At 63.6% G+C, this 23,086-nt stretch overlaps 3 protein-coding genes across 12 annotated transcripts in view; 2 read left to right on the top strand and 1 right to left on the bottom strand.

Moving 5' to 3' along the window:
- The window catches only part of AP3D1 (adaptor related protein complex 3 subunit delta 1), a 37,337-nt gene extending 34,309 nt beyond the window's left edge, over window positions 1-3,028 (top strand). For both annotated transcript variants that reach the window (XM_042927858.1, XM_042927856.1), the window contains exon 32: window positions 2,067-3,028. In XM_042927858.1, coding sequence (XP_042783792.1) covers window positions 2,067-2,162 — 96 coding nt within the window. In that variant the 3' untranslated portion in view covers window positions 2,163-3,028. The remainder of the gene's footprint in view (window positions 1-2,066) is intronic.
- Window positions 3,029-4,043: 1,015 nt separating this feature from the next.
- Window positions 4,044-7,114, bottom strand: IZUMO4 (IZUMO family member 4). Of its 5 annotated transcripts, none has more exons than XM_042927859.1 (10): window positions 6,832-7,108; window positions 6,641-6,721; window positions 6,475-6,546; window positions 5,851-5,877; window positions 5,678-5,753; window positions 5,447-5,494; window positions 5,350-5,364; window positions 4,954-4,971; window positions 4,689-4,703; window positions 4,044-4,367 (listed from the first exon to the last, which is right to left on the bottom strand). In XM_042927859.1, the coding sequence occupies exons 1-10, from the start codon at window positions 7,043-7,045 to the stop codon at window positions 4,277-4,279; spliced, it is 657 nt and encodes a 218-aa protein (XP_042783793.1). In that variant the 5' UTR covers window positions 7,046-7,108; the 3' UTR covers window positions 4,044-4,276. The 5 variants fall into 5 exon arrangements, with proteins under 5 accessions (XP_042783793.1, XP_042783796.1, XP_042783798.1 ...); XM_042927861.1 differs by having other exon boundaries at window positions 4,275-4,367; window positions 4,689-4,783; window positions 6,832-7,113; XM_042927862.1 differs by lacking the exon at window positions 5,350-5,364 and having other exon boundaries at window positions 6,832-7,110.
- Window positions 7,115-7,469: 355 nt separating this feature from the next.
- On the top strand, window positions 7,470-22,785 carry MOB3A (MOB kinase activator 3A). Of its 5 annotated transcripts, XM_042927854.1 has the most exons (5): window positions 11,407-11,525; window positions 12,172-12,331; window positions 16,736-17,282; window positions 20,072-20,274; window positions 21,559-22,785. In XM_042927854.1, the coding sequence occupies exons 3-5, from the start codon at window positions 16,862-16,864 to the stop codon at window positions 21,586-21,588; spliced, it is 654 nt and encodes a 217-aa protein (XP_042783788.1). In that variant the 5' UTR covers window positions 11,407-11,525; window positions 12,172-12,331; window positions 16,736-16,861; the 3' UTR covers window positions 21,589-22,785. The 5 variants fall into 5 exon arrangements, with proteins under 5 accessions (XP_042783787.1, XP_042783788.1, XP_042783786.1 ...); XM_042927853.1 differs by lacking the exons at window positions 11,407-11,525; window positions 12,172-12,331 and adding an exon at window positions 7,470-7,573; XM_042927852.1 differs by lacking the exon at window positions 12,172-12,331 and having other exon boundaries at window positions 11,423-11,525.
- The last annotated feature ends 301 nt before the right edge of the window (window positions 22,786-23,086 follow it).

Here is a 23,086-nt window from a genome sequence, read left to right as displayed (position 1 = left end):
CCCGGCGGCTGCCTGAGTGGGTGGTGTGAGGTTAGTGACAGGTTGTCTGTCCCCCCAGAGTTGTTGGCTTCGCTCTGTGTGTCTGCTATTAGGTGTGTGGACCGAGAAAGTCGTGGCGTCTTGACATGTGCACCTGTTTGTTTATCCACGTCGACCTCCTTCTTTATCTCGGGTTGTTTTCTCTGCTGCGAAGTTCTCCGGTCTGATGTCGGACAAAAAGCCACTCTCGCTTTCTCGTGACGGGTGCTGACGCGGCGTGTCTTCTTGAGTGCGTCCTTCCTGTGTTGGAAGGCGTTCTCACCGGTGGGTGCCGTCATCCCACTGACGACCCCGGGTCTCCTCCTCCGTCTGGTCTTCCGCTTCTCCCCTGCCCTCCCTCTCCTGCACACGCCATGCCGCCCGCTCCACACCTGCCTCCAGCCGCTTCTGGGACAGGCCTGGGGGCCGCGGAGCCTCGTCCAGGGCTAGTTTTGCTGGGCGCGTTAGCTTGGCAGATCTTTGTCTCAGTGCTTTAAAATCACGCCGCTTCCGGGGTGCCTTGGCGGGCTCAGTCAGTGGAGGGTGTGGCTTGATCTCGGGGCTCTAGAGTTGAAGCCCCACGCTCGGTACAGAGAGGACTCACTTTTTTTAATATTTATTTTTGAGAGAGAGAGACAGAGCATGAACAGGGGAAGGGCAGAGAGAGGCAAAGAGAGACACGGAATCTGTCCAGGCTCTAAGCTGTCAGCACAGAGCGTGACCAGGGGCTTGAACTTGTGAACCGCGAGATCCTGGCCTGAGCCAAAGTCGGACGCTTCACCGATTGAGCCACCCAGGTGCCTCGAGAGGACTTAAAAGTAAAATCTTCCAGAAGATCGTCACACTGCCTCGTTTCACAGTCGCAGTTTCTGGACGAGAGCTGCACCCCGTTATTCTTTTCACAGAGAGGCGCCGTGTCCTCTCCGGGTTTTTCTTGGTTGGCGCGGACTTCTCCGGGTCTGTCAGGAGTGTGCTACGCCTCTTGAGTGTTTGCAAAATTCGGGAAGTTTCCCGCTGTTACTTAAGTCCTTTCTTAGCGCCGGGTTCTTCTTAGCACCGGGCCTGCCTGGCCCCGCCCTCTGCCGTGCCAGCCATTCTGCCCGTGGGCCCACCCGTGGGTGTCTCGTTTTGACGACTGTGTATTCCAGGTCTGGAACGTCCGCCGGGCGTTCTCGAGATCTTGCCTGTCTTTGCTGGGATGTTCCGTCTTCCTGTTTGCTTCAACAGTGCTCCTGACTGCGTGTTGGGGGGTGGTTTTTTTTTGTTGTTTGTTTTTTAATTTTTTTTTTTTTAGTGTTTATTTGTGAGACAGAGAGAGACAGAGCATGAACGGGGGAGGGTCAGAGAGAGGGAGACACAGAATCTGAAACAGGCTCCAGGCTCTGAGCTGTCAGCACAGAGCCCGACGTGGGGCTCGAACTCACGGACCGCGAGATCATGACCTGAGCCGAAGTTGGCCGCTTAACCGACTGAGCCACCCAGGCGCCCCATGGGGGGTGTTTATAGTAGGGACTTACAAGCCTGTGTCCCATCGGAAGATGCCACGTCCTCCTCATCCTGGCCTGGCCGTTGGCTGCCTTTTCCACAGAGCTGAGCTGAGGTCTCCCGGGTCTCTGGGTGCCCAGTAACCGGGGCCTTGTTAATCCCGCGGGGAACACGGCATGGGCTGCAGGTGCCTGACCTTTGGTCCCAGCGCCCGTCTGTCTCTGTGACCTTTGTCCCGCTTGTCGGAGCTGCCGCACGCGGGCACCGGCCCTGGGACCAGGGGGACAGTGGCTCGCAGACACGTTTACAGGCCGCTTTCCCCAAGGCCCCCCAGCCAGAAGGTGGGCCGTTGCCCAGATTGGGGTTCTCCGGTCCCAGCCTCGGTGGCGGGGGGCGGGGGGGGGGGGCTGGCGCTCCGGGGCACCTCCCTTGTCTGGACTCGCGAAGCACCAGCACCGAGGGAGGTGGTGACAGACACAAACGGCACATTCGGCCACGAGGCGGCCTCTGGGCGTCGCGTTCCACACCCTGCACAGGCCTGACGGCCGATTCCCCTTTTCCAGGGGGAGAAGTCCGTGTCGGTGGACGGGAAGTGCAGCGACGCGACGCTGCTGAGCAACCTGCTGGCGGAGATGAAAGCGACGCTGGCCGAGTGCTGAGCCCGGCCCCCCGCCCCCACCCCGGCCCCCGCTCGGGTCGCGAGGTGACACGCTGTACTGACGCATCTTGTCGGCGTTCCTACTTTGCCTCTTCCCGTCTCTTCAGCGAGGAGCCCCGAGGCTGCCCGAGGAGCCGGCTGCGGCGCCCGGTGGACCGTGTGGGGTGGCGCGCCCTGATCCCGCGAGGCCACCCGAGTGCCCCACGGCCCCCACACTCCCTGCCTGGGGGCGCCTGCTCACCCTCCTCCCTCGCGGCCGCGGGCCAGGACACCCGGTGGCCCCGGGGCCGTGCAGGCTGCTGTCGTGTTCCCCGCGTCCCACCCACGTGTTCATGCGTTGCCACGGCTGCCACCCAGGGTGGGGTCTAGTCGGGATCCCTGACGGAGTGGGGCCTGGACCTTGTTGGTTTACATTTCTTTCCTGTCCAGTGAAATGTGTCTCGGTCGGTGGTGTTTGGCGAGTGGTGGGGACTATTTGCGATTCTAGGTCCCTCCTGTCGCCGAACGCTCCCCAGGCTTTGTCCCACACCGTGCCCGCAGCTGCGGGGAAGGCCCGGTCCTGGGGGGGGGGGCCGGGGGCCCGGCCCCTGGAATGCACCTCACGGGGCGGGGCAAGGGGACCCCGGACCACCCCGTCAGAGATGATGGTCCTCAATGACGTAACTTCCTTTTGACGAACACTGTCACTTTAGCATGTAGGGTAATCTATTACAGAATCCTGTGCAGTGATTCCAGAACCTCAGAATTGTATGATGTGTTCTATAAGAATTGATTTGCTATCGACATTCCCAGATAAAGGACAGAGAGACATATCACGCTGCTGTAATGATTTTGTGTCGAGATGATCCAATAAACTTGTAACACAGACGTTTGTCTGTCGCACCTCCTGTCTGTGCCGGTGTGCACACCCGGTTACAAGAGGGACTCCGGACCATCCTCGAGCTGCCTGGGGCACCCTCGGGAGGTCACACAGCGTGCTGGGGATCCCTGTCCCCACCTGCGAGCGCGCCCTTCCCTTCGTGATGAGGTGAGGTCATCCCCACACACGGTCCAAGCCCCAGCGGGGAGCCACGACCCCACCCACGGGAGGTCCACCAACGTCGCGGACCGCACCCTCCTTTCCCTTCCCAGGGAACCCCACTAGCGGCGGGTGTGTAGGTGAGCGGCAGAAGCAGGTGCCGGAAGGCAGGCCCTGCCCGTGCTTCAGTTTGCCACATTGCCACTGTCTTTACTGACGCCATGTGGCCAAGGGACAATTCAGGACCGGTAAGGCCGGGTTAGCAGACGGAAAGCCGTCCGACCCCTACGCGGACCCGGTGCCGGGCAGCCCCCGCCTTCCACCAGCTTCTCTTCCTGATAATCGCCCGCCCGAGCCAGACCCCTCGCGGGTCCCTCCGCTCCCTCACCAGCACTGGGGCAGCAGAGGCCCCATTGACGCCTTGAGGCCGTTGTTGGCCGGTAAGACTACCGGCCCGCACAGCCTGCCGGAGTGGTGTTCCACGCCCACCCGGCCCTGCGGACTCTTCTGACCTCCGTGTACCTGCTCCTGGCAGGACTAGTCCCCGACTTCTCGCCTGCCAGGCGCATCAAGCCATTTACCGTGGGTCTCTCGTAACGCACGTGAGTGTTTGCGAAAGGAAACGACGTGCTAGGGACGCTTCCTGTGCTCCTTCGGCTGAGGTTTAGCCCGGCGTGGCGAGTCAAGAGCACCCGCTCGCGCCGAAGGCTTGGGTCTGTCAAGCCTGCCCGGCTGTGTTGAGACGGGTTGCGGTACAATTGGCATGGAAATCCCGGGGCCGTCAGCCCTGCCCCAGTGCCCGTGACCAGGATGTGCCTTTCCTGGGGACCCAGCCCTGGTTGCCCCAACACGGATACTCTGTGATGAGAAACAGGGACGTTTAATCATTGCCTCTAATAGCCCTACGGCTCCGCCCGGCGGTGATGCCCTCTATATACAAAGCCACGCGCCCTCCCCGGCCCCGGTCCCAGCCTCTGATGGCAGTGCAGGGACTCAAGGCAGCAGTGAGCCTGCTCCGTGGGGTCAGGCTGGGGCAGTCCAGCTGAGTCCTGACTCCACCTCGAGGCTAGGGCCAGTCTGGCGATGGCCGGTGGCCGTCAGTGCTGTGTCAGGCACTCGGAAGCATTTTCCAGAGTCAAGTTGGCCAGGTGTGGGGGCTCAAGACATGTGAAACTCGGTGACATCAGACTGTTGGGGAGACATGGGTGCCCTCAGATCTTCTCTCTCTGCTCCGCCTCCCCCCCTCCCGCAAACCAAGGTCTTTGCTACGGGCCTGGGGCATGTGACAGGGCTGCAGACAACCCTCAAAGCTCAACTTGGAGGTCTTGTGGCCTGTACCCATCCCCTAAACAGCATCGGGGCCGAGCCCAACTCTCTTGCAAGGGGCTGCAAAAAGGGGGTGGGAGGCTGTGGCGAGCTGGCCATTGGGTTTTGATCTCTGGCTTAGGCTCAACCCTGCCTACAGAGCCCACCCAGGTCTTCAGAGCCTCCCTCCTCTGCGCCACTCACAAAGCTGGAGTGGTTCTGTGCATCCAGGAGAGGGGAGGAAGATCCGATGTTTATTCGAAGTGATCATTGGGTGTGGTTGCAGGGGTGACATCCAGCTTGTCCCAGGTGCAGAGAGAGCCCTGCCGGCTGTGTCTCCCTAGCCAGCCCCTCCCCGTCCATCCCTGACTTAGAGGCCCCCGTGCCACCCCTTTCCTGACTCCCTCGTGCTCCCCTCCAGAAGGCCGGGCCAGGGTTTTGGAGAGAACAGACGGGGTGGGGGCCTTACCTTGTGTGGTCATCCTGTCTGAAAGACATGACAGGGTCCCAGTTAGACCCAAGCTTTAGGGCTGTGCTGTGCCTGTGGCCCCCGAGTCCCTCCACTGGGGCACATCCATCATGGGCCGCCCCCCCCCCCCCCCCCCCCCCCCCCCCCCCCCCCCAGCTCTGACCACAGCCCTACCAGCTGCTTAGGGCAGGGGTAGGACCAGACTCTATGGAAACCTTTAACTTGGGTGTTGCGCCCCCTGGTGCCAGCTGAGCGCAGAGGAAGGGCGGGCTGGGGTCCTGAGCACTGGAGCAGGTGCCGCCTCCCGTGGCCGCCCTCCGCATACTCACCCGCAAGGGCACATAAGCACACCGCCTCTGATAAAAGTCATGCTGGGTTTGGGGACAGGGGACTTACTTGTGCCACTTATTTCTACAACGACAGCAGGATTGGAATCAGAACGTCAGTGGTGGAGGAGAAGGTCCCCTCCCTGAGCCCAGGGGCCCCAACTCACATGTACCGGAGGAGGCCCTGCACAGCTGTTTCCCACTGTGCCGATGACCTGTGGGGACACGGGGCGTGGAGACGGGGCGCCCCAAATCCAGAACTCAGGGCCTGCCGAGGGGCTACCACCCCACCCGACCCCGGTGGAGACAGGCCAGGGAGGAACAGGGAGGGTCCCAGGAGAGCCTCAGACCCACGGGCACAGGGCCCTTGCTGGTCACCACCCGAGCCTGAGCCCTACTCGCAGTTGTAGCCAAAGCAGACGACGTGCGAGTCCGTGCAGTTGGTACAGGAAATGGTCTCGTACTGGAAGATGCCTGCAACACAGGAGACGCGGCCACAGGCTCCCCCCGCCTCGGCCTCCAGGGCTGCCGCCACCGCTGTGCCCCATGGACCGGGCAGGGGCTCACTCACCACAGTGACGCTGACAGTCGATGCGGCCTGTGTGGGGACGAGGGCACTGATGGCACTTGTCCCCCGCCCCCACCTACCCTTTTTATTATTTTTAATTTTTTTTTTAGTGTTTTTGAGAGAGAGAGCACGAGTAGGGGAGGGACATAGAGAGACGGAGACACAGAACCCGAAGCAGGCTCCAGGCTCTGAGCTGTCAGCACAGAGCCGGACGCGGGGCTCGAACTCACGAACCGTGAGATTATGGTCTGAGCCGAAGTCGACACCTAACCGACTGAGCCCCCCCAAGCGACCCCCGACCCAGCCTTCTTGCCCTGCCAGAGCCTCACCTAGGGTTAGGCTGGCTCTCAGCCTGGGAGGAGGGTAGCAGCCCTACTCAGCTGCTTCTCCAGGGACAGGCTGGGGGAGGGCTGGGGTTTATCCAGGCCGCCTGCTGCTGCCCACGGGAAGGAAGGGCCCCTGCCTCAGGGAGCTGCCCTTCTTTCTCTCTGTTGGGAGCCGGCTGCACTGAGCCAGAAGCCCCAGTCCTGTCACGCCAGCCTCTGCCACCCCCTGGCCGGGGCCCCTGGCTCCAGAGGGACTTCTGAAATACCCCCGCGGCGCTCCCCAAGCCCTTCCTTTGCTCACTTTCGATGATTGCATTCTGGATGAGGTGCACCTGCTCCCGAAAGATGGCTCGCAGCTCGTTGGGGAAGTACCCTGTGGGGGTAGGCAGGAGGGAGGTCAGGCTCCGGCGCTGGGCGGAGGGGAGCTGTCTCGGTGTCCCGCGCGCGCGCGGCGCCCGCCCCCTTACCGGGGAAATACATCTTCCCCTGGTACAGCTGATCCATCTTCTGGTACACGGCGTTCGCCACTTGGTTCAGCTTCTCCCGGGCTGGAGGCCGGAGAGGGAGGCCGGTGAGCTGCGCGGGCCGGGGTCAGGCCGGGGTCTGGCGGGAGTCTGGCCGGGCCGGGGGGCGCGCCCGGGCGGGGCCCCGCACTCACTGATCTCCGCGGGGATGGCCAGATGCAGCTCCTTCATCGTGTCCTGGCTCCAGTCGCTGAGCAGCGAGCCCGACACGGGGATGTCGCCCACCCACCAGGACTTGAGATTCACGTGATGGCGGTAGAAGGAGAACTTCTCCGAGAAGTTGCCGTGACAGTGCAGGCAGCCGCGGGCCAGCGCCACGGTCAGGCCGAGGCACAGCAGCAGAGCCATGGCCCGCCCCGCCCGCCGCCCGCCAACCAACCAACGGCGCCTCCCGCGCCACGCCCCCAGCGCCGGCCTCGCCCGCGCAACGGACAACTGGCTGCACCGGCCCCGCCTCCGGCCCCGCCCCCACGCCGCGCCCCATGCCTGCGCGCACGGCACGCGCACGCGCACGCTCTTCCTTCTGGGCTGGCCCTGTCTCGCGGACCCGCTCGCGCTCCTGGCACTGCGCCAGTTCCGCCGGTCGGCCTTGAGCCCCTGGCCCGGGCCAATGACGTCACCGCCCGTTTCCGGTTGCCCGGCAACAGAGAGCGCAGCGGCGGGGAGCATTCCCCTCCCCCCGCTCTAGGCCTCGCCCCCTTCGGCTCCGCTTCCGGGGAGGCCTAGGCCGGTAGCGGAAGTGGACCTGGCTGGGCGGGGCGGCGGGGGCGGGCCGCGGGCGCTGTTCCTCCTGTGCGGCGGAGGGGACCGGACGGAAGACGCCGGACGCGGGGCAGGCGCGAGACCCGCTCGACCGGTGGGGGCGTGAGACCGCAGGTGGGTCCTCCGAGGGGCGGACGCGGGCGGCGGGGAGGCCGGGTCCCTGGGGAGCGGCGGACGCGGGCGGTGGGGAGGCCGGGTCCCTGGGGAGCGGCGGACGCGGGCGGCGGGGAGGCGGGGTCCCCGGGGAGCGGCGGATGGGAGAGGTACGATGGGCGTGAACTTTTGCATATCGCACACCCCGCGAGCCCACTTGCGCTTTCTGGTTGTGGACTTGATTCTGGACACATGGTCCCGCCAGCTGCTTCCTCATTCGTGCCTTCTTCCACCCCACACAAAGTTCGGGGGCTCCTATTGGCCCGGTTACAGGTTCAGCGGGGAGTGGTAACGAAGGTCCCAGGCCTGGCCAACATCGGGACAGGGCCCTGCAGTCTCCCCAGGTCCTGACCCCCGTGCTTCCGAGTTGACTGCTCAACCCCTGCGCCTGCGTGTTTGGGGTCGCCTGGCGGGTGGTCTGTAATCTACAGATTACCAGTGGGGGGCAGCAAGCGGAAGTGCCCGCTCCCCCTGCCCCATTCGGGCGCCCGCCTCCTCCCCTCCCTGCTGGGGGCACCCACCTCAGACAACAGCCATGCATCACTCCAGTCTCCCCACACGTGGCTTCCTCTCTCATTCACCCCTCGGCGCCCCGTGCCATGTGTGGCCAGTGTGCAGTTGGAACGCACCTCGTGCAAACTGGGGTGTGCCGCACGTGCCGAATATAAGTCTCGGAGACAAAGTATGTTTAACAGCAAAGAGCAAAATGGGTCTGTGACGTTTTCTGTGTCCGTCAGGTGTCGAGATGGTATTTGGCATTTTGGGGCTAAATGCCATACGGTATTAACGGCGACTTCACCTGCTTCCTTTCACTTTTTCGCTTCTCACTGAGGCTCCTGGAAAATTCGAAACTATGCCTGTGGCAGATGTCACGTTTCTAGTGCTTTTTCTGACATTCTGTCCGCAGATGGGTATCCAACTCCTGTTCCCCAGGATTCGTTGTCCTCTGCGGCTTTAGGTGCTTCCTAAATAGAGTAAACTACTGGAAGATTTAACCAAATGCTTGGTGGATCGTAATCGAATCAACCTTACTCATAATTTTAAGTCGAGTTTATTTTTTTAGAGCAGCTTTAGGCTCACAACAAAACTGAGTGGAAGGTACAGGAAATTCCCATAGACTCCCTTTCCCCATAAACGCACCGGCGGCCCCATTATCCACATCCCCACCCAGCACCGAACGTGACGAACCACGGTCCACAGCGGACACGAGGTCGCTCCCGGTGCGGCACACCCCGTGGGTTCGGACGAATGTCACGGACACCTGCCCACCACCACGGTGTCGTCCGGAGTAGACCCACGGCCCTGAAACTCCTGTGCTCCTCCCATTCACCCTCCCCCACCCCGGCAGCCGTGCCTCCGCGGTCCTGCCTCGTCCAGAGCATCCCGGACTGGGAACCACCCCGTGTGTCGCCTCCTCAGCCTGGCTTCTGTCACCGAGTGCTGTGCGTCTGAGGGTCCCCCGTGTCTCTGTGCGGCTCGATGGCTTACTTTTTACTTGAACTTTCGTGAAGGACAGAGCGCCGTTACCAACTTTACCCCGCACACCGCCCAGCATGGTGTTCGAGTACCAGACGCCCTTAGTAACCTGACGGGTTGAATTCTAGGTGCGCCTCCCTCTGTCTCAGCAGAAGCAAAAGTGGTTATTTTAGTCCCTCAGGGGCTTCTCAGAGATGCCAGTGCAGTTCCTGAATCTTTTCTGAACAGTTTTAAGTCTCTTTGTTTCGTATGTACAAATGCCCCAAAGCCAAGACAGCTCAGTGAAAAGTCAGCCTTTAATCACGTTTCCGGGCGCTGCTCTCCCTTCCCCAGCACTTCATAAAGTGGGGGTTTTACAAAAATTCCCCAGGCAGCCGGCTTAGAAGTTGGGCTTTTACTCTGGGAAGTTTTAGACACGCCCCAGCTGGAGGGCCCTGTTCCTGATTTCCTAGAATTTCGAGGCCCGGATTGCTTAAGCGAAAAAGGGGAATCCAACGTCAGAAGCCAGATTCTGGGAAGGAGACGGGCGTTTCTGTGTCTCCTGAGTTCAAAATAAGACATCTGTGACTGGGTCACTCTGGGGGTGTGCGGGCGCTGTGGGGGCTGAGCACCGTTCCAGGCCCCCGTGCTCGATGCCAGGAACACCCCAGTCGTGACGGCCACAGACGTCTCCAGACATGGCCCACTGTCCCTGGAGCCGGAGCGGCCCCAGGCGAGACCCTGGCACAGCTGGGAGCTAGGCACAGCACCCTGGAGAGAGCGCCACCTGTGAGTGGATGGGCCTGGCCTGCTGTGGACGCACTGTGTCCGTTTCAGACCAGGGTCTTCTCAGAGTCCAGTCCACATCCTGAGCATCCTGACGTTAAAAGGAAGCTTGGTCAGCCAGCTAGCGGAGTCTGCGTCGGGACGGGAGCGGAGCGGCTTCCCCTGCTGACCTGCGGGCCTCTGCTCAATGAAAGGGCCCCTTGAAACCTCAGGCGGAGGCCTAGAAGGAAGAGGCGTGGCTCCTGAGCAGACAGCCACCCCTGGTCTCTGTCACACTGTGCTTTCTGTCCCCAGGGGACACGGTTTCATCACAGTCCTTGTATATCTGCCTCTGTGGTGGGAGAGGCCCAGCGTCCGCGGCGGCCCCAGTGCACCCAGCACCCCCCAAGCGCAGGCAGTGGGCGCGGGAGTCCTGGGCTCAGATCCCTGGCCCGCCTCCTACTTGCCCTACGATCTGCCCCTCAAAGCTCCAGGAAGGGCCCTTCCTGCCTCTCCCAGCTCCTGGGGGTCACAGGCCATCCTGGGCGTCCCTCGGCTTGCCGACGCATCCACGGTCACATGGCCGACTTCTCCGAGTGTTTGTCCGGATTTCCCGGTTCTCGTACAGATGTGTGTCCTTGGATTTAGGGCCACCCTGTCCGGTATGACTTCATCTTGACATCTGCAAAGATTCCAGTTTCCCAACAAGGGCTCACTCACAGGTGCCAGTGGTTAGGGCTTGAACATCCGTTTGGGGGGGGACACGATTCCACCCATGATAGACGGATGGGGAGTGACTGCTGATGGGCAGTCTTTTGAGGTGATGAGAACGTTCTGGAATTAGTGGTGATGATTGCACTATTCTACGATCTTACTAAAAACCGTTGAATTGTGTACTGTAAGTTACTTATGTGTGAACTATATCACAATTGGTTAAACCATAAAAGAACTACCGGGAGGGCGGGAGTATATAGAACCCCTCGATGGCACCCGGCCTGGAGTGATCTCTGCAAACCACTTCCTGCAGGACAAGTTGGGGAACTTGGCCCCGAAAACAAAGACATGAGGGCTGGATGCCAGCAAAGCCGCACACCCCGGGGGGGCGGGGGGCTGGGGCCACCTTTGTGTGAGTCCTGCAGGACGGCAGGTGGCCTTCCCACTCAGCCAGCGGTGGGGACACTGAGAAGACAGCGCCGGGGGGTGTGGCCTTTGACAGGACAGAGCCTGGGCTTCCAGCACCTTCCAGCCGAACCTCAGCCGCTGGGCCAGGAGCCGGGGTTTGCTGATCTGGAACATACGGGACCGACCTCTGAGGCTGGGGCTCGTTTGTCTGGAGCCCCAGCTCCAGGGCAGGGTCCCCTTAACGGCAGCATGTCAGGGCCAGGGCCAGGGCAGGGTGTGGGGGCACCGGAAGGAAGCGGCAGCCGCAGCTCTGGGCCTCTGCGAGGCAGGGGGGGAAGGGGATGCTTAGAGGGACTGTGTTGTGTTTGGTTTTCAGAATAAAAGGGGGGGTGAGGAGGGTGTGCGTAGGGGCGGGGGAGTTTGTCGGCTTACCTTCCTCAGTCTAGAAGTTTCTGAGCACCGCCACATCTCGTCTGTGGGAAGCACCAGGACAGCCCCCGGAGCCTTTAGCACCGAATCCCCTGCCCCACCCTCCCCTGCGCCAACCGCGGAGGTGTTCCGGGAAGAGCTGGTAATGGGACCAGGGGCGGCGGTGGGGGGGCTCCCCCGGCACCCTGGGCTCCTGCCGCCCCTCAAGGCAAAGGCACCTTCTGGGGGCCGCCGCCCCTCGGCCGGGGGTCGGGAGGGGGGTGCATGTGTTCCTGAGAGAAAGCTGTTTGCTTTTGAGGGGAATTCTACCATCCTGGGGGTAGAAGGGAAGTTTTTTAGGAAATCATTGCTTCCACTTAAAAAACCTTCCCACTTCCTGAGAAGAGACGAAAGCAGGCAGGAGCCCTGTAAGCCCCCCACTGCCCTGCCCCGCCCCACCTTCCAGAACCATCCCCGTGTGCGTCTGGTCCGTGGCACGAAGGCGTGCAGACAGACCACCGTCCTGCAGTACCCCTGAGGCCGCACTCCCATGTCACACGGCGTGCTTCTGTCCTGTGTCCCCAGGTGACAGGGTCTCAGCTTAAACTCCCAGAGCCATCCCCGGGAGGCCCCAGGTAAAAAGCGACAACAGGGCACTGGCGGGCTGTGTTTCTCTCGCCCCCCCGGGATTGCTGTCCGGGGCGTAGCTTAGCCGCGGTGAATAAGGAGCTGGGGAATCAGGCGACCCACAGGAGGGGCTGCGGTGGCCCCCGTCTGGCTGGACATAACCCCCACCCTGTCTCCTCAAGCGGAAGGGAGTCTGCAGGTTGAAGACAGACCTCGAACGAGGAAGTATTTAAGCCGCGTCGTCAGAGGAGCAGAAGGTGGCCCACAGGGGATTCCTGTCCCTTGACCTGTCCCCAGAGGGGCCTCAGAGCGGCCAGGTTTGCAGCGCGACCCCCCGGGCAGGTGTGCAGGCCTCTTGGGCGTTACTGGGCGTAGGCGGGGAGCGGGTTCCGCACCGGCGTGTCCAGCACAGGCCCACCAGGGGCACACAGCCGGTGTGACAGAGGGTCGGGGTGGGTGTGGCTGCACCCCGTCCTCTGAGGCACCACCTTCCCACCGCCCAGGCCCTCCCGCTGGAACCAGGGAGGGTCGCCTGCCCCGGCCACACCGGTTCTGTGCTGGCTTCACAGGGACGCAGTGGGGACCGGCCCCGGCCCGGAGGGGGGCTGGCACTGGCTTTGGGTTAGGCCGGCAGAGGCCCGAATAATGGAGAGGGGGCCCGTCGTGGCGGCACGCGGCCGGGCAGAAAGGGTGGTGGCTTCACCCACAGCCCAGGGGGCCAGCTCTGGCCCCTCCCCCTACCCGCCACCAGGATGGAAACTCCGACCTAAGTAATTGTTGACCAGGCAGTACAGAGACATGGTCTTCTAATCCAGGGTCTCGCCCGAGGTGACTCGGCCCCCAGGGGACCCTGGTCACAACGGGGGGCGGGGATGCCACCCCACAGTGCCCCAGGGAGACCCGGTCGGCCCGCTGTCGGTGCCGCACTGCTTGGGGGTGACCGTAAAGCCGAATCCACCAAGGCGGCCGGGAGCGTCGATGGTGCCAGAGCCCCCGGGCCACCCTGGGGAGGGAAGCGGACGCGCTTCTCTCCGTTGTCGCCCCGTGTCCTTGTCAGAGCACAGGCGCCTCGAGCCACCGGCCGGGGGTCATCACGGGACCTCCCTGCTTCCAGTCGTCCCGGCACCGTCTACTCTCTGTGCCTCTCGGTGGCTGTTCCAGGGCCCCGTGAGCGGAGGTTACAAGCCACGCCGGCCTCGGTGCGAGCAAACAGGGACGCTTCAGCCGTTTAGGGCCCCGGACAGAGGCCTGCCCGTGCCCCCCCCTTTCTCAGATAACATCCGCGTGCCTTACGCCCACTCATCAACAGCGCACAGCCCTGTGTCTTCAGTTCACAAGGCTGTGCAGGCACCTCCTCTGGTTCCAGAACATTCCATCACCCCATAGGAAACCCGGTCCCCATCAGCCGTCACCCCCACTCTTCCCCCAGCCCCCACGAGCCCCCTTCCTGTCCCTGGATGGGCCTGTTCTGGATGTTTCACACCCGCGGACTCACACTCCATGTGGCCTCTCGTGTCCGGTTCCCTCCCTGAGCATCGTGTGTTCGGGGTCCGTCCGCGGGGCGGTGGGGTGGGCGCCTCGCTCCTGCTCATAGCCAAGGACGTGCACGTGCGCGGCAGACCCAGCTGGTTCATGTGGTCACCCGTTGATGGACGTTTGGGTTGTTTCCACTTTTTGGTGAACGTTCTGAATTGCGCTGCCGCGAACACGCGTGTATGTTTCGTGTGCGCGCGTGTTGTCGCCTGTCTTGCCCGTGGATCTGAGAGGCATCGCTAGGCCCCGGGGCAGCCCCGTGCTGGGCTGTTGTCCCCGGTGGTCGCTGCCTTCTACGCGCACACTGGCCAGGCCCGAGGGTTCCGGTCTGCCCGTCCTCGCTGGCGCTGGTGACGGGCTTTGTGGTGACGGCTGTTGTCGTGGGAGCGCTGGTTTCTCCGTCCCTCTGACCCCGCTGTCTCCGGTCAGCTCTTGCGACCCTGATGCTCACCTTCTGTGTTTTGCGCGGTTCCTGCGCCTTGAGCGTGGCTCACCTGGGCCCAGAGGAGTGGTGGGGCTTTGCCTGTCCACGCAGAGGGTGGGAGGCCTCGCCAGCCACGCCGCAGCCAGGAAGGGCCCGGGCCCACGGGTAGCCAGGCTGGGCTGCCGCGGTGTCATCAGCAGCGAGTCGCTGTGCCCCACAGGGCCTGTTAGCCGGTGGCTCCTGAGTCTCCTGGGGCCCCTGCAGCAAGTGACCACAGATTCCGTGGCCTGGAGCCACACATCTCTGTCATCTCACAGTTCTGGAGGTCGTGAGTTCAAAGTGGGGTGGGCAGGGCTGGGCTGGAAAGTTCTAACACCCAGGCGTGGGCAGGGCTGCCCCCCCCCCCCCCGGGCCCCAGGGAGCCCCCTTTCCCCCCTTCTCTGGCTTCCAGAGGCCCCGCATCCTGGGCCCGCGGCCCCTCCTCATCCTCCCGGCCAGCAGCACGGGGTCTGCCCATCTCTCTGCCTCCCTCTCGTGAGGACCTCGCCGGGACGCTGGGCCCCTGGGGCACCCAGGGTCACCCCCGCCTCAGGGGCCTTGACAGGGTCCTCTCTGCCACGTGAAGTGACAGGTTCCCGGTCACAGAACCAGGACGGGGACACTTTTGGAGGCCCTTATCCTTCCCACCGTCTCCTGCCCACTCACCAGGGCAGGGAGCCTGCTTCACGCTCTTGCACATCAGGTGCTGCCTCAGCCCCGGGAGCAGGCCCTGGGGACACACCGAGGACAAGGCCGACACTGGCCGGGTTGGGCAGCTGTGAGCAGGCGGGAGGGTGGCAGTGGGGTCCCTCCATCTCTGCTGCCACCTCCCATTTGGCCCCCGGTGGCCGCAGAAGGACCAGCTCTCGAGGCTATGCTTGGGTGCTGGCGCCCTTCAGCTGCGAGCAATCTCTCTTTAAGTCTCGTGGCCGAGAGTCCACACGGCCCAAACCGCTCAGTTGGGGCTCCCAGCTCGGCCACAGCGGGCACAGAGTCGGCCCAGTTCTGGCGAGGCAGGTGCTCAGGCCGCACGTGGCCCCAGAAATGCAGTCGCCGGCTCCGGGGGCGCCTCGTCAGGGCCCAGGGTCCCGGGAGGCCCCTTCTTCCCACATCCTGGCAACAGAGGGCCACGGGCCGTGGTGGAGCCACGACAGCTCTAAGTGTTTGCTGGGAGCCCAGGTGCCCCCATTGCCAGCCCGCCGTCTGGGTCACCCTCCCTGCAACCCGGGCCGCTGTGTGCACTCATCCGGGCTCTCCAGGAGTCTGGGGACCCCTGCACCCGGACAGGTAGTGCCTGTGCTGCACGTTCTCTGTGGGGGCCGCCGTGGGGGCTGGGGGGTGAGTGGGGTCCCTGCAGAAGGGCGCTTGATGAGGGAAGCAGAGGCCAGAGCCATGTGGGCTGATGGCCGAAGATGTGACGCCCTGGAAGCCGGGAAAGGCGAGGACTCCCAGGAGGGCCGTTTCGGACCTGCAGCCTCTAGAACTTTCTGATACCACGGTTGGGCTGTTAGGAGCCCTGAGTCTGTGGTACTTTCCTAGAGCTACGTGCTGGATCTTGAGGGGTGGAGTCAGAGGAACGAGCCTCCCCCCCCCTCCCCCCCCCCCCCCCAGTTTAAGTAAAGGAGAAGCTGAAGCTGGCGGGGGTGGGCATTTGCAGTGAAGTCGTAAACCGTTACTTGTAGGCAGCAAATGGAGGAGGGATACGGAGGGCCGCAGGGCGGGGCCGCAGGGCGGGGCCTGGCACTTCCGCCTCTCCCCGGGCTTCCCCTTTTGCGCCTTCTGTCTGGTGAACTCCCAGGACCCCGGCCCCGCCTGCCACTCTGGCACCCGGCCTCCCCCATCGCAGCCCGGCCTTCGCTCCCGGGACAGTGTGGGGTGATGGGCAGTGCCAGGCACAGCATGGTGACTGTGTCCCGCATGAGCACCCGGCCTCACGTGCTCCATTGCGCTCTGTCCCACTCCCTGACGGGGGCCTGTACTGTCCCAGGTAACAGGACACGGAGCACAGAGAGAGGCTGGAAGAGTAGGGGGAGTAGGGCCCTCACTGCCCTGGGCAGGGCCGCGTCCCCAGAAGCCAGTGGGCACCCATCCTGGTCCCAGCTTGGACACACAGGACCCAGACGGGCTCGCCCGGGCCTCTTAGGCAGGCCCTGTGGGGCAGCGTGTCCCCCCAGAATTCCCGTCCGTCCATCGGGAGCGCGGTTTCTGCGCATGCCCTCAGGGTGGTGAGGTCTGCTCCCGGCTCTCTCCTGGCCCTGGCGGTGCGGGCCAATCCTTGGTGCCCCCCCTTGACCTCCATCCTCATGCAGCCTTCTCCCGTGTGTCCGCGTGTCCTTCTGCGAGGACAGCCGTTATCGGACTAGGGACACCTGGATAACCAGGAGGAGCGCGTCCCGAGATGCTCAATCACCTCCGCAAAGCACCTTTTTCCAAATAAGGTCCGTTTGCAGGTCCCAGGGATGGAGACCTCCCTTCGCCCTTGGCCGCCACTGACCTGCTGCGGTCGCCGTTGGCCGCTGCGCGGCTTTGCACACGACCCCTCCCGCTGTACAGCGGGACTCCGCCAGCTCTGGCTCGTTGGGGGCTTTGCCTCAGCGCCTTCTGCCGAGGTGGCGGACCATTGTGTCCACCGGCGCCCTCTCCGTGAAACTGAAAACCACGAGTCTCGGGGGCCTCCCAATCCAGCCCCTTGTGCTTCCGGAAGAGGGTTTCCAGAAACAGGTGACCCTTCTCCCCTTTCTGTGTTCCAGATCTCGGGCGAGGCCGGGGACGCCGCGAATCTCCAGTCCCCCGTCCCCGCGGCTGACAGCAGCGCCCTGCCCGGGGCCACTGTGCAGAGGCCTCGCCGGGGAGCACGGGCCGGGCACGGGGCCACCATGTCCAACCCCTTCCTGAAGCAGGTTTTCAACAAGGACAAGACTTTCCGGCCCAAGCGCAAGTTCGAGCCGGGCACCCAGCGGTTCGAGCTGCACAAGAAGGCCCAGGCGTCGCTGAACGCGGGGCTCGACCTGAAGCTGGCCGTGCAGCTGCCCCCCGGCGAGGAGCTCAGCGACTGGGTGGCCGTGCACGTGGTGGACTTTTTCAACCGCGTCAACCTCATCTACGGCACCATCGGCGACGAGTGCACGGAGCAGTCCTGCCCGGTCATGTCCGGCGGCCCCAAGTACGAGTACCGCTGGCAAGACGAGCACCAGTTCCGCAAGCCCACGGCGCTGTCGGCCCCCCGCTACATGGACCTGCTCATGGACTGGATCGAGGTGCAGATCAACAACGAGGAGCTCTTTCCCACCCACGTTGGTGAGTCGGGGCGGCCGGGCCGGGCGGGTAGGATTCGCGTTCGTACGGTCGGCCCGTCTAAAGCGGGCAGTTCAGGGGCGTTTCGTAGTATGTTCGCAGATTTATGCAAGTGCCACAACTGGTTCTGGAACATTCCACCACCCTGAAAGGAGCCCCCTCCCCCAGTACCCCCTCCCCCAGCACCCCTGAGCCCCCTTCCTGTCCGTGGATGAGCCTGTTCTGGACGTTTCACACGCGTGGCCTCTCGTGTCTGGTTCCCACCCTGAGCGTCGCGTTCAGGGTCCGTCCGCGGGGCAGCGGGGGTGGGCGCCTCGCTCCTGCTCACGGCCAAGGGATGTGCACGTGCGCGGGGGACACGGTCGTCTGTGGACGTGCGCGTGCACGGTGGGCACTTTCCTCTGTGGACGTTTGCGTGCGCGGTGGGCACATTGTTCTTTAAGTTAAGGACCCTGAGATGGGAGATGACTCTGGATCGCCCTGCTGCGGCCTGAGTGTCGTCACAAGGGCCCTTGTGAGAAGGAGGCAGAGTGAGATCCGACTTGAGAGAGAAGGTGGCGCGGCAGCCGGGAAGGGGGAAGGGGTCGTGGGCTTCCAGAGGCAGCAAGGACGCAGACTGACCCCGGAGCCTCCGGAGGGAACAGTGCCTCCAGCACCTTGACCAATATCAGGCCAGCGACAGACTCGGAACTTGTGGCTTCCGGCATTTAAGCCGCCAGGCCGGTGATAGTTTGTTACAGTGGCACCGGGAGACTCCCTGGGACACGGCTTCGACTGTCCCCGCCAGCGTTGACACGGCATCCCCGAGCAGCAGCAGGGCAGACAGGTCTCAGGCCCGGCCCCCGGGGCCCCCTCCGCGTGTGCACTCCCTCCGTCACTGTGGCCGCCAGCCCTGCTGGGACCCCAACAGGTCCCACCCGCTCCTTGGGGGGGGGGGGCACCCTAGAGCTTGAGGCCCCAAGCCTGCCCCTCGCCACGGAAGGTGACTCCTAAGCTTACCGAACAGGATACCGACGAGAGGCAGAGAAAAGTAACTTGGCAGGTGCCTCGCAGCCGTCCAGTGGGACCCTGAGGCCTCACGCAGGCCCTTGTGCTTCAGGCTCTCGGGGCCCCAGGCCCGTCCCACACGGTCACATCGGGTGGGGGGTCCGGCCTGGCCAGCGGCACCCTGAGGCTTGCAGGGCCCTGGCCAGGCAGGCAGAGGAAACGCTTCACGCAGAGTGGTGTCCCGTGTGCCGGGCGCCCCCTGGGGCTGGGTTTGTGGCTTCGCAAGGGAAGGACGGGGTTCACGCTTCATCCTGGCTCCCGTGTGGGTTCCGTTCACGCTTGTGCGTCCGCTTGGGTCTCGAGCCACCAGCCTGTGCTGTTAATGTCAGACCAGGGGTTGCGCACTTTTCCTCGTGGGGACCAGTTGGTAAATCTCTCCGGCTTGGCCGGCCACACGGTATGTGTCTTGACGGCTCACGTCTGCGTCATAGACCGAAAGCTGCTGTAGGCGGTTCATAAACAAATGGGTGCACCTGTGTCCCGGTGTCACTTTATTTGTAAGAGCAGACTGGGCCGGGTTCGCACCCCGCGGGAGAGTCCTCGGGAGCGTGTGCGGCGTAGTCCTGGGAGATTCTGTGTCAGGCCCATCCAGACCAGCCTGCTTTAAACTGCCCCCCTTCACCCAGGAGCGCCCTTGGCGGCTCCCGTCCTAGGACAGAGGCGCAGCGGGGGCCGGGGCGGCCTCACACCCTGGCCCCGTGTGGGTTTGGTGCCGAGCCGGGCTCCCCGGGGCTCCGTTTGTCCGCTTGCTGTGGGCCTGATGTTCCTTCTGAGCTTAAAGCCTCTTTCCACTACGAGGGGCCCCAGCGCGTGGGGACTGCCAGCCCTCAAGGTGACTGTCCCACCGCATGGCTTCCAGGGGCTTTCAAGGAAAGCATCTGCTCCGCAGGGACCCACAGACCGTTCGGTTTCACGTCCAGAGTCGAGGGACGGGGAACGTGCACAGGCCTCAGTGAGCCTGAGCAAAGCCTCCACAGAGTCGGCCGGGAACGGCCCGTTCACCACGCTCGGACGCTTGCCCGTGACCGAGGGCCGGCACCATCGTTCCCCTGCCCCGAGAGGCCACCTGGGCCCAGATACAGGGGAGGAAGCAGGGCGGCACCCGGGACGCGCAGGGTCAGGCTGCACCCGGTCACAGTCCGCTCGTAGAGAGCCTTGTCCCTCCCACGTGCCTCCGGGTAGAGGACAGCCCAGTGGGCCCTGCCGCGTGGGGCGCTGGCTGGCCGTCCCGCTCTCGCTGCGGCGCCGTCCTGAGAGCTTTCCCGCACCCGCATCCCGCACGCGCCAGTGTGTCCACCTGGGGGACGTGCGCCCGGCACACGGGGGCTTCCCGCAGGGCACGGCGTCTCTGTGCGTCCTCTCCCTGGGCTGCTAGCCCCTCACGTCGGGGACGGGGGCCCCTCGCTCTTTCCGGTCCCGGGCACGCACCTGCCCGGGCTGGCTGCACCCCGTCCGTGCCGCGGGACGGAGGGACGTGAACGGATGGGGGTGGAAGGGGCACGCGGGGGCGCCTGACGCGACCCACCGTGGCCCAAGGAAGCGTCGGTGCCGGCCAACGAGAGGACGTGGTAAAGACGAACCGGGGGTGGGGGCAGGAGGACCGGGAGCCCATCAGGGAATCCGCTAAGGACCAGAAGCCTCACCGGAAACCCGCGCGGCGCTGGCGCCCACGGGCCGGAACCCAAGCGGGGTCCGGAAGGGGAGGTGGGCGCCCCGCCCCGCTGAGCCTCTCGCCCCGCCCACAGGCACGCCGTTCCCCAAGAACTTCCTGCAGGTGGTGAGGAAGATCCTGTCGCGACTGTTCCGCGTGTTCGTGCACGTGTACATCCACCACTTCGACCGCATCGCGCAGATGGGCTCCGAGGCGCACGTCAACACCTGCTACAAGCACTTTTACTACTTCGTCAAGGAGTTCGGCCTCATCGACACCAAGGAGCTCGAGCCGCTGGTGAGCGGGCCGGGACCGGCGGGCGGGGGGACGTCGGGGTCCCGGGCTGGTCCGCAGGGCCCAGACGCCCGGCTTGGCGGCGGCCCCCGCGGCTCCACAGCCCGAAGTCAGCGGAGGGGAGCGGAGGGGGGTTCTTTGGGCCCGGGCCCAAATTTGTGACGCAGTGACACTCGAGTGGAGTGGGCCGTTCGGGTTCCTGGCAGGCACACGGGACCACCACCCCCCACCCCGGGCTTACTTTTGGTTTTTTGGTTCTGGCTGCTCCGTGCCCCCCGCTGGCGGGCATGGCAGGGATGTGGCTGCCATGCCCTCGGGGACCCTGGGGAGGTCACCCTGCAAACACCAGCGGCCCGGTGGCCGGCCCGGACATCCCAGTGTCCCCCACCCTTGTCCTCACTGCCTGGCTGGAGACCAAGCAATGATTTCTTTCTTTCTTTCTTTCTTTTTTTTTTTTAATGTTCATTCGTTTTGAGTTAGAGGCAGAGCGGGAGTAGGGGAGGGGCAGAGAGAGAGGGAGACACAGAATCCAAAGCAGGCTCCAGGCTCTGAGCCGTCAGCACAGAGCCCGATGCGGGGCTCGAACTCACGAATCAAGAGATCATGACCTGAGCTGAAGTCAGACGCTTAAAGGAGGCTGTTTGTTTGTTTGCTTGTTCATTTTAATGTTTACATATTTATTTTGAGAGAGAGAGGAAGTGGGGGAGGGGCAGAGAGAGGATCCCAAGTAGGCTCTGCACGGTCAGCGCAGAGCCCAGTGTGGGGCTCGATTTCACGACCACGAGACGCTCACGACCTGAGCTGAAATCAAGTGTCGGATGCTCAACCGAGTGAGCCACCCAGGTGCCCCGATTTTTTTTTTTTGCCTTCGTGCCTCGATACCCTCATCATTTCTCCCGTATCGATGCTTCCAGTTCTTTCTGGGGCCAGCGAGACTTCCCCAGGCTGTTTTCCCCAGGCTGTGTGTAAAGGACGTGGGCTGGTGCTGATCTGCCCGCTACTCCTGCACACCGAGGCTCCCGGGGTCTTGCCGTCGTGCAGAACGTGGCAAGATGTCTTCGTGCCTTAGCGTTTACGCGTTGCCGCAGCCGCTCGCCCTCGACAACACTGCCTTTTTGGCCCTTCACAGAATGGCTTGGGCCCCCCCGACCCGGTTATCTGTTCCGTTGTTCGTACGGTTTGGCGTAAAATGAAGCCTGCGGGTCCCTTGAGACCGGATCTGCTTTTCTGGGGTGTGGTTTCTGTCCTCCTCGTCTCGATACCTGACGTCCCGCTCGTTCTTAACAGAAAGAAATGACTGCACGGATGTGCCACTGAGCGCCGCTCGGCCCTGCGGCCACCGAGGCAGTGCCCAGGGGACACTCTAGCCTGAGGGCCACGTCTCCGGAACATGGGCCCGTGCTTTCTAGAAAGCCCAGCAAGTGATCGGAGCTCCATGCTGTCGCGGCTACGCTGAGCGCCAGGGTCGAGTCCTCCCCGATCCCAGATGCAGCAGCCGTGGGTCTGGCCACCCTGAGCCCGTCTCCTTGGCCGGCATTGAACTTGGACTCCATGGTTGTGTGTGTTGGGCACCTGGGAAAACCCACTGTGTTTGTAAAGCACTTGCGTTTGCCCAGTGGGCCCGCACGGACCTGTGCCCTGCGGGCAGCCGGCGCCTGGGAGCCCCGTGTCTGCTTCACGACAGGTACGACAGGGACCCCACGGCCTGCCTCCCGGCCCCCCCGGGCCCCTTCGTGGATCATGAAAGATACGATTTTTCTTTTCCTATACGTGAGCCTGCCTCCCCCTTTAGAAAAATATCCCCTGTCCCGTGTGGACAACACAGGATGAGTCCCCTGGAACCGCTCTCCTGGGCGGGATCTTTGAGTCTTGCCAGATGGTAGCTGGAACTAGTCCTTCTGCAGAGCCTGCCAGCTTCACATCAAAACCCTCTGTTTGCGTGGCCCTGTGTGGCTGTGGGATCCGAATCCCACCACTGTCTCCCACGGACCCTGGGAGGGGTGGCCAGGGCCCCGTCGGGGGCTGCACCGAAGCGACCGCGGGAAGCCCCGTTCTGCCCCGAGTTCATGCCTCTGCCTGCCCACACATGCTCCGTGGCCTCTCACCGTGGCTGCCCTTCCAGTGTGGCCCGTGCCGACTCAGTACCTCTGGGTGTCTGGGATGCTCGCAGACGTGAGGGGCACCGTCACCCGACACCGAACAAGTGCAATTAACAAGAGCTCGGGCCTCGGTCCTTCTGGAAGCCTCCGGGGCCCAGCTCAGGGGGGCGCCTGGCAAGACAGCCTCCCAGGACGAGGAAACTGTCCAGTCGAATGTCGCCCCTTCAAATGCAAGACCACAGCCAAACCGCAGAACCACTGTGCGCCCCAGGGTTCCCAGCTGCTCCCGCCGTGCGGCCAGGCCGGGGACGGTGGCAGGGACCCTCAGCATCCTCCCCGCCCACGGGTGTTCCCACCCGAGCATCAGAATAAATTGTGCCATTTTTGTACCCGCGGCTGCTGGTGGTCATTTCCATTTTCCTGGCGGGGGGGGGGGGCGGTGTTGGGACACATCACGGCCATTGTCCCCAGGGTGCCCTCATCCCCAAGGGGCGAGGGATCCCAGATGTCACGATGGCCGGTGGCCCGCCAGAGTGCCCCAGATAGGTAAACAGACGCCCAGGCTATGGGTGAAGTTAGGATTTCTTGGGGTGGGAGGATGGAAGTCCCCGGAAAGCAGGCTGAGAACCGTAGGGAAGGCACGTGCTCTGTCTCCCGTTTCTGTTTCGTCAGTTGTCGCCAGTGCTTAGGCACAATTTTAACTCTGCCTTTCGGCT

Source organism: Panthera leo, chromosome A2 (genome assembly GCF_018350215.1).
Source record: "Panthera leo isolate Ple1 chromosome A2, P.leo_Ple1_pat1.1, whole genome shotgun sequence".
Lineage (NCBI taxonomy): Eukaryota > Metazoa > Chordata > Mammalia > Carnivora > Felidae > Panthera > Panthera leo.
This window is presented reverse-complemented; position numbering and strand designations above follow the sequence as displayed.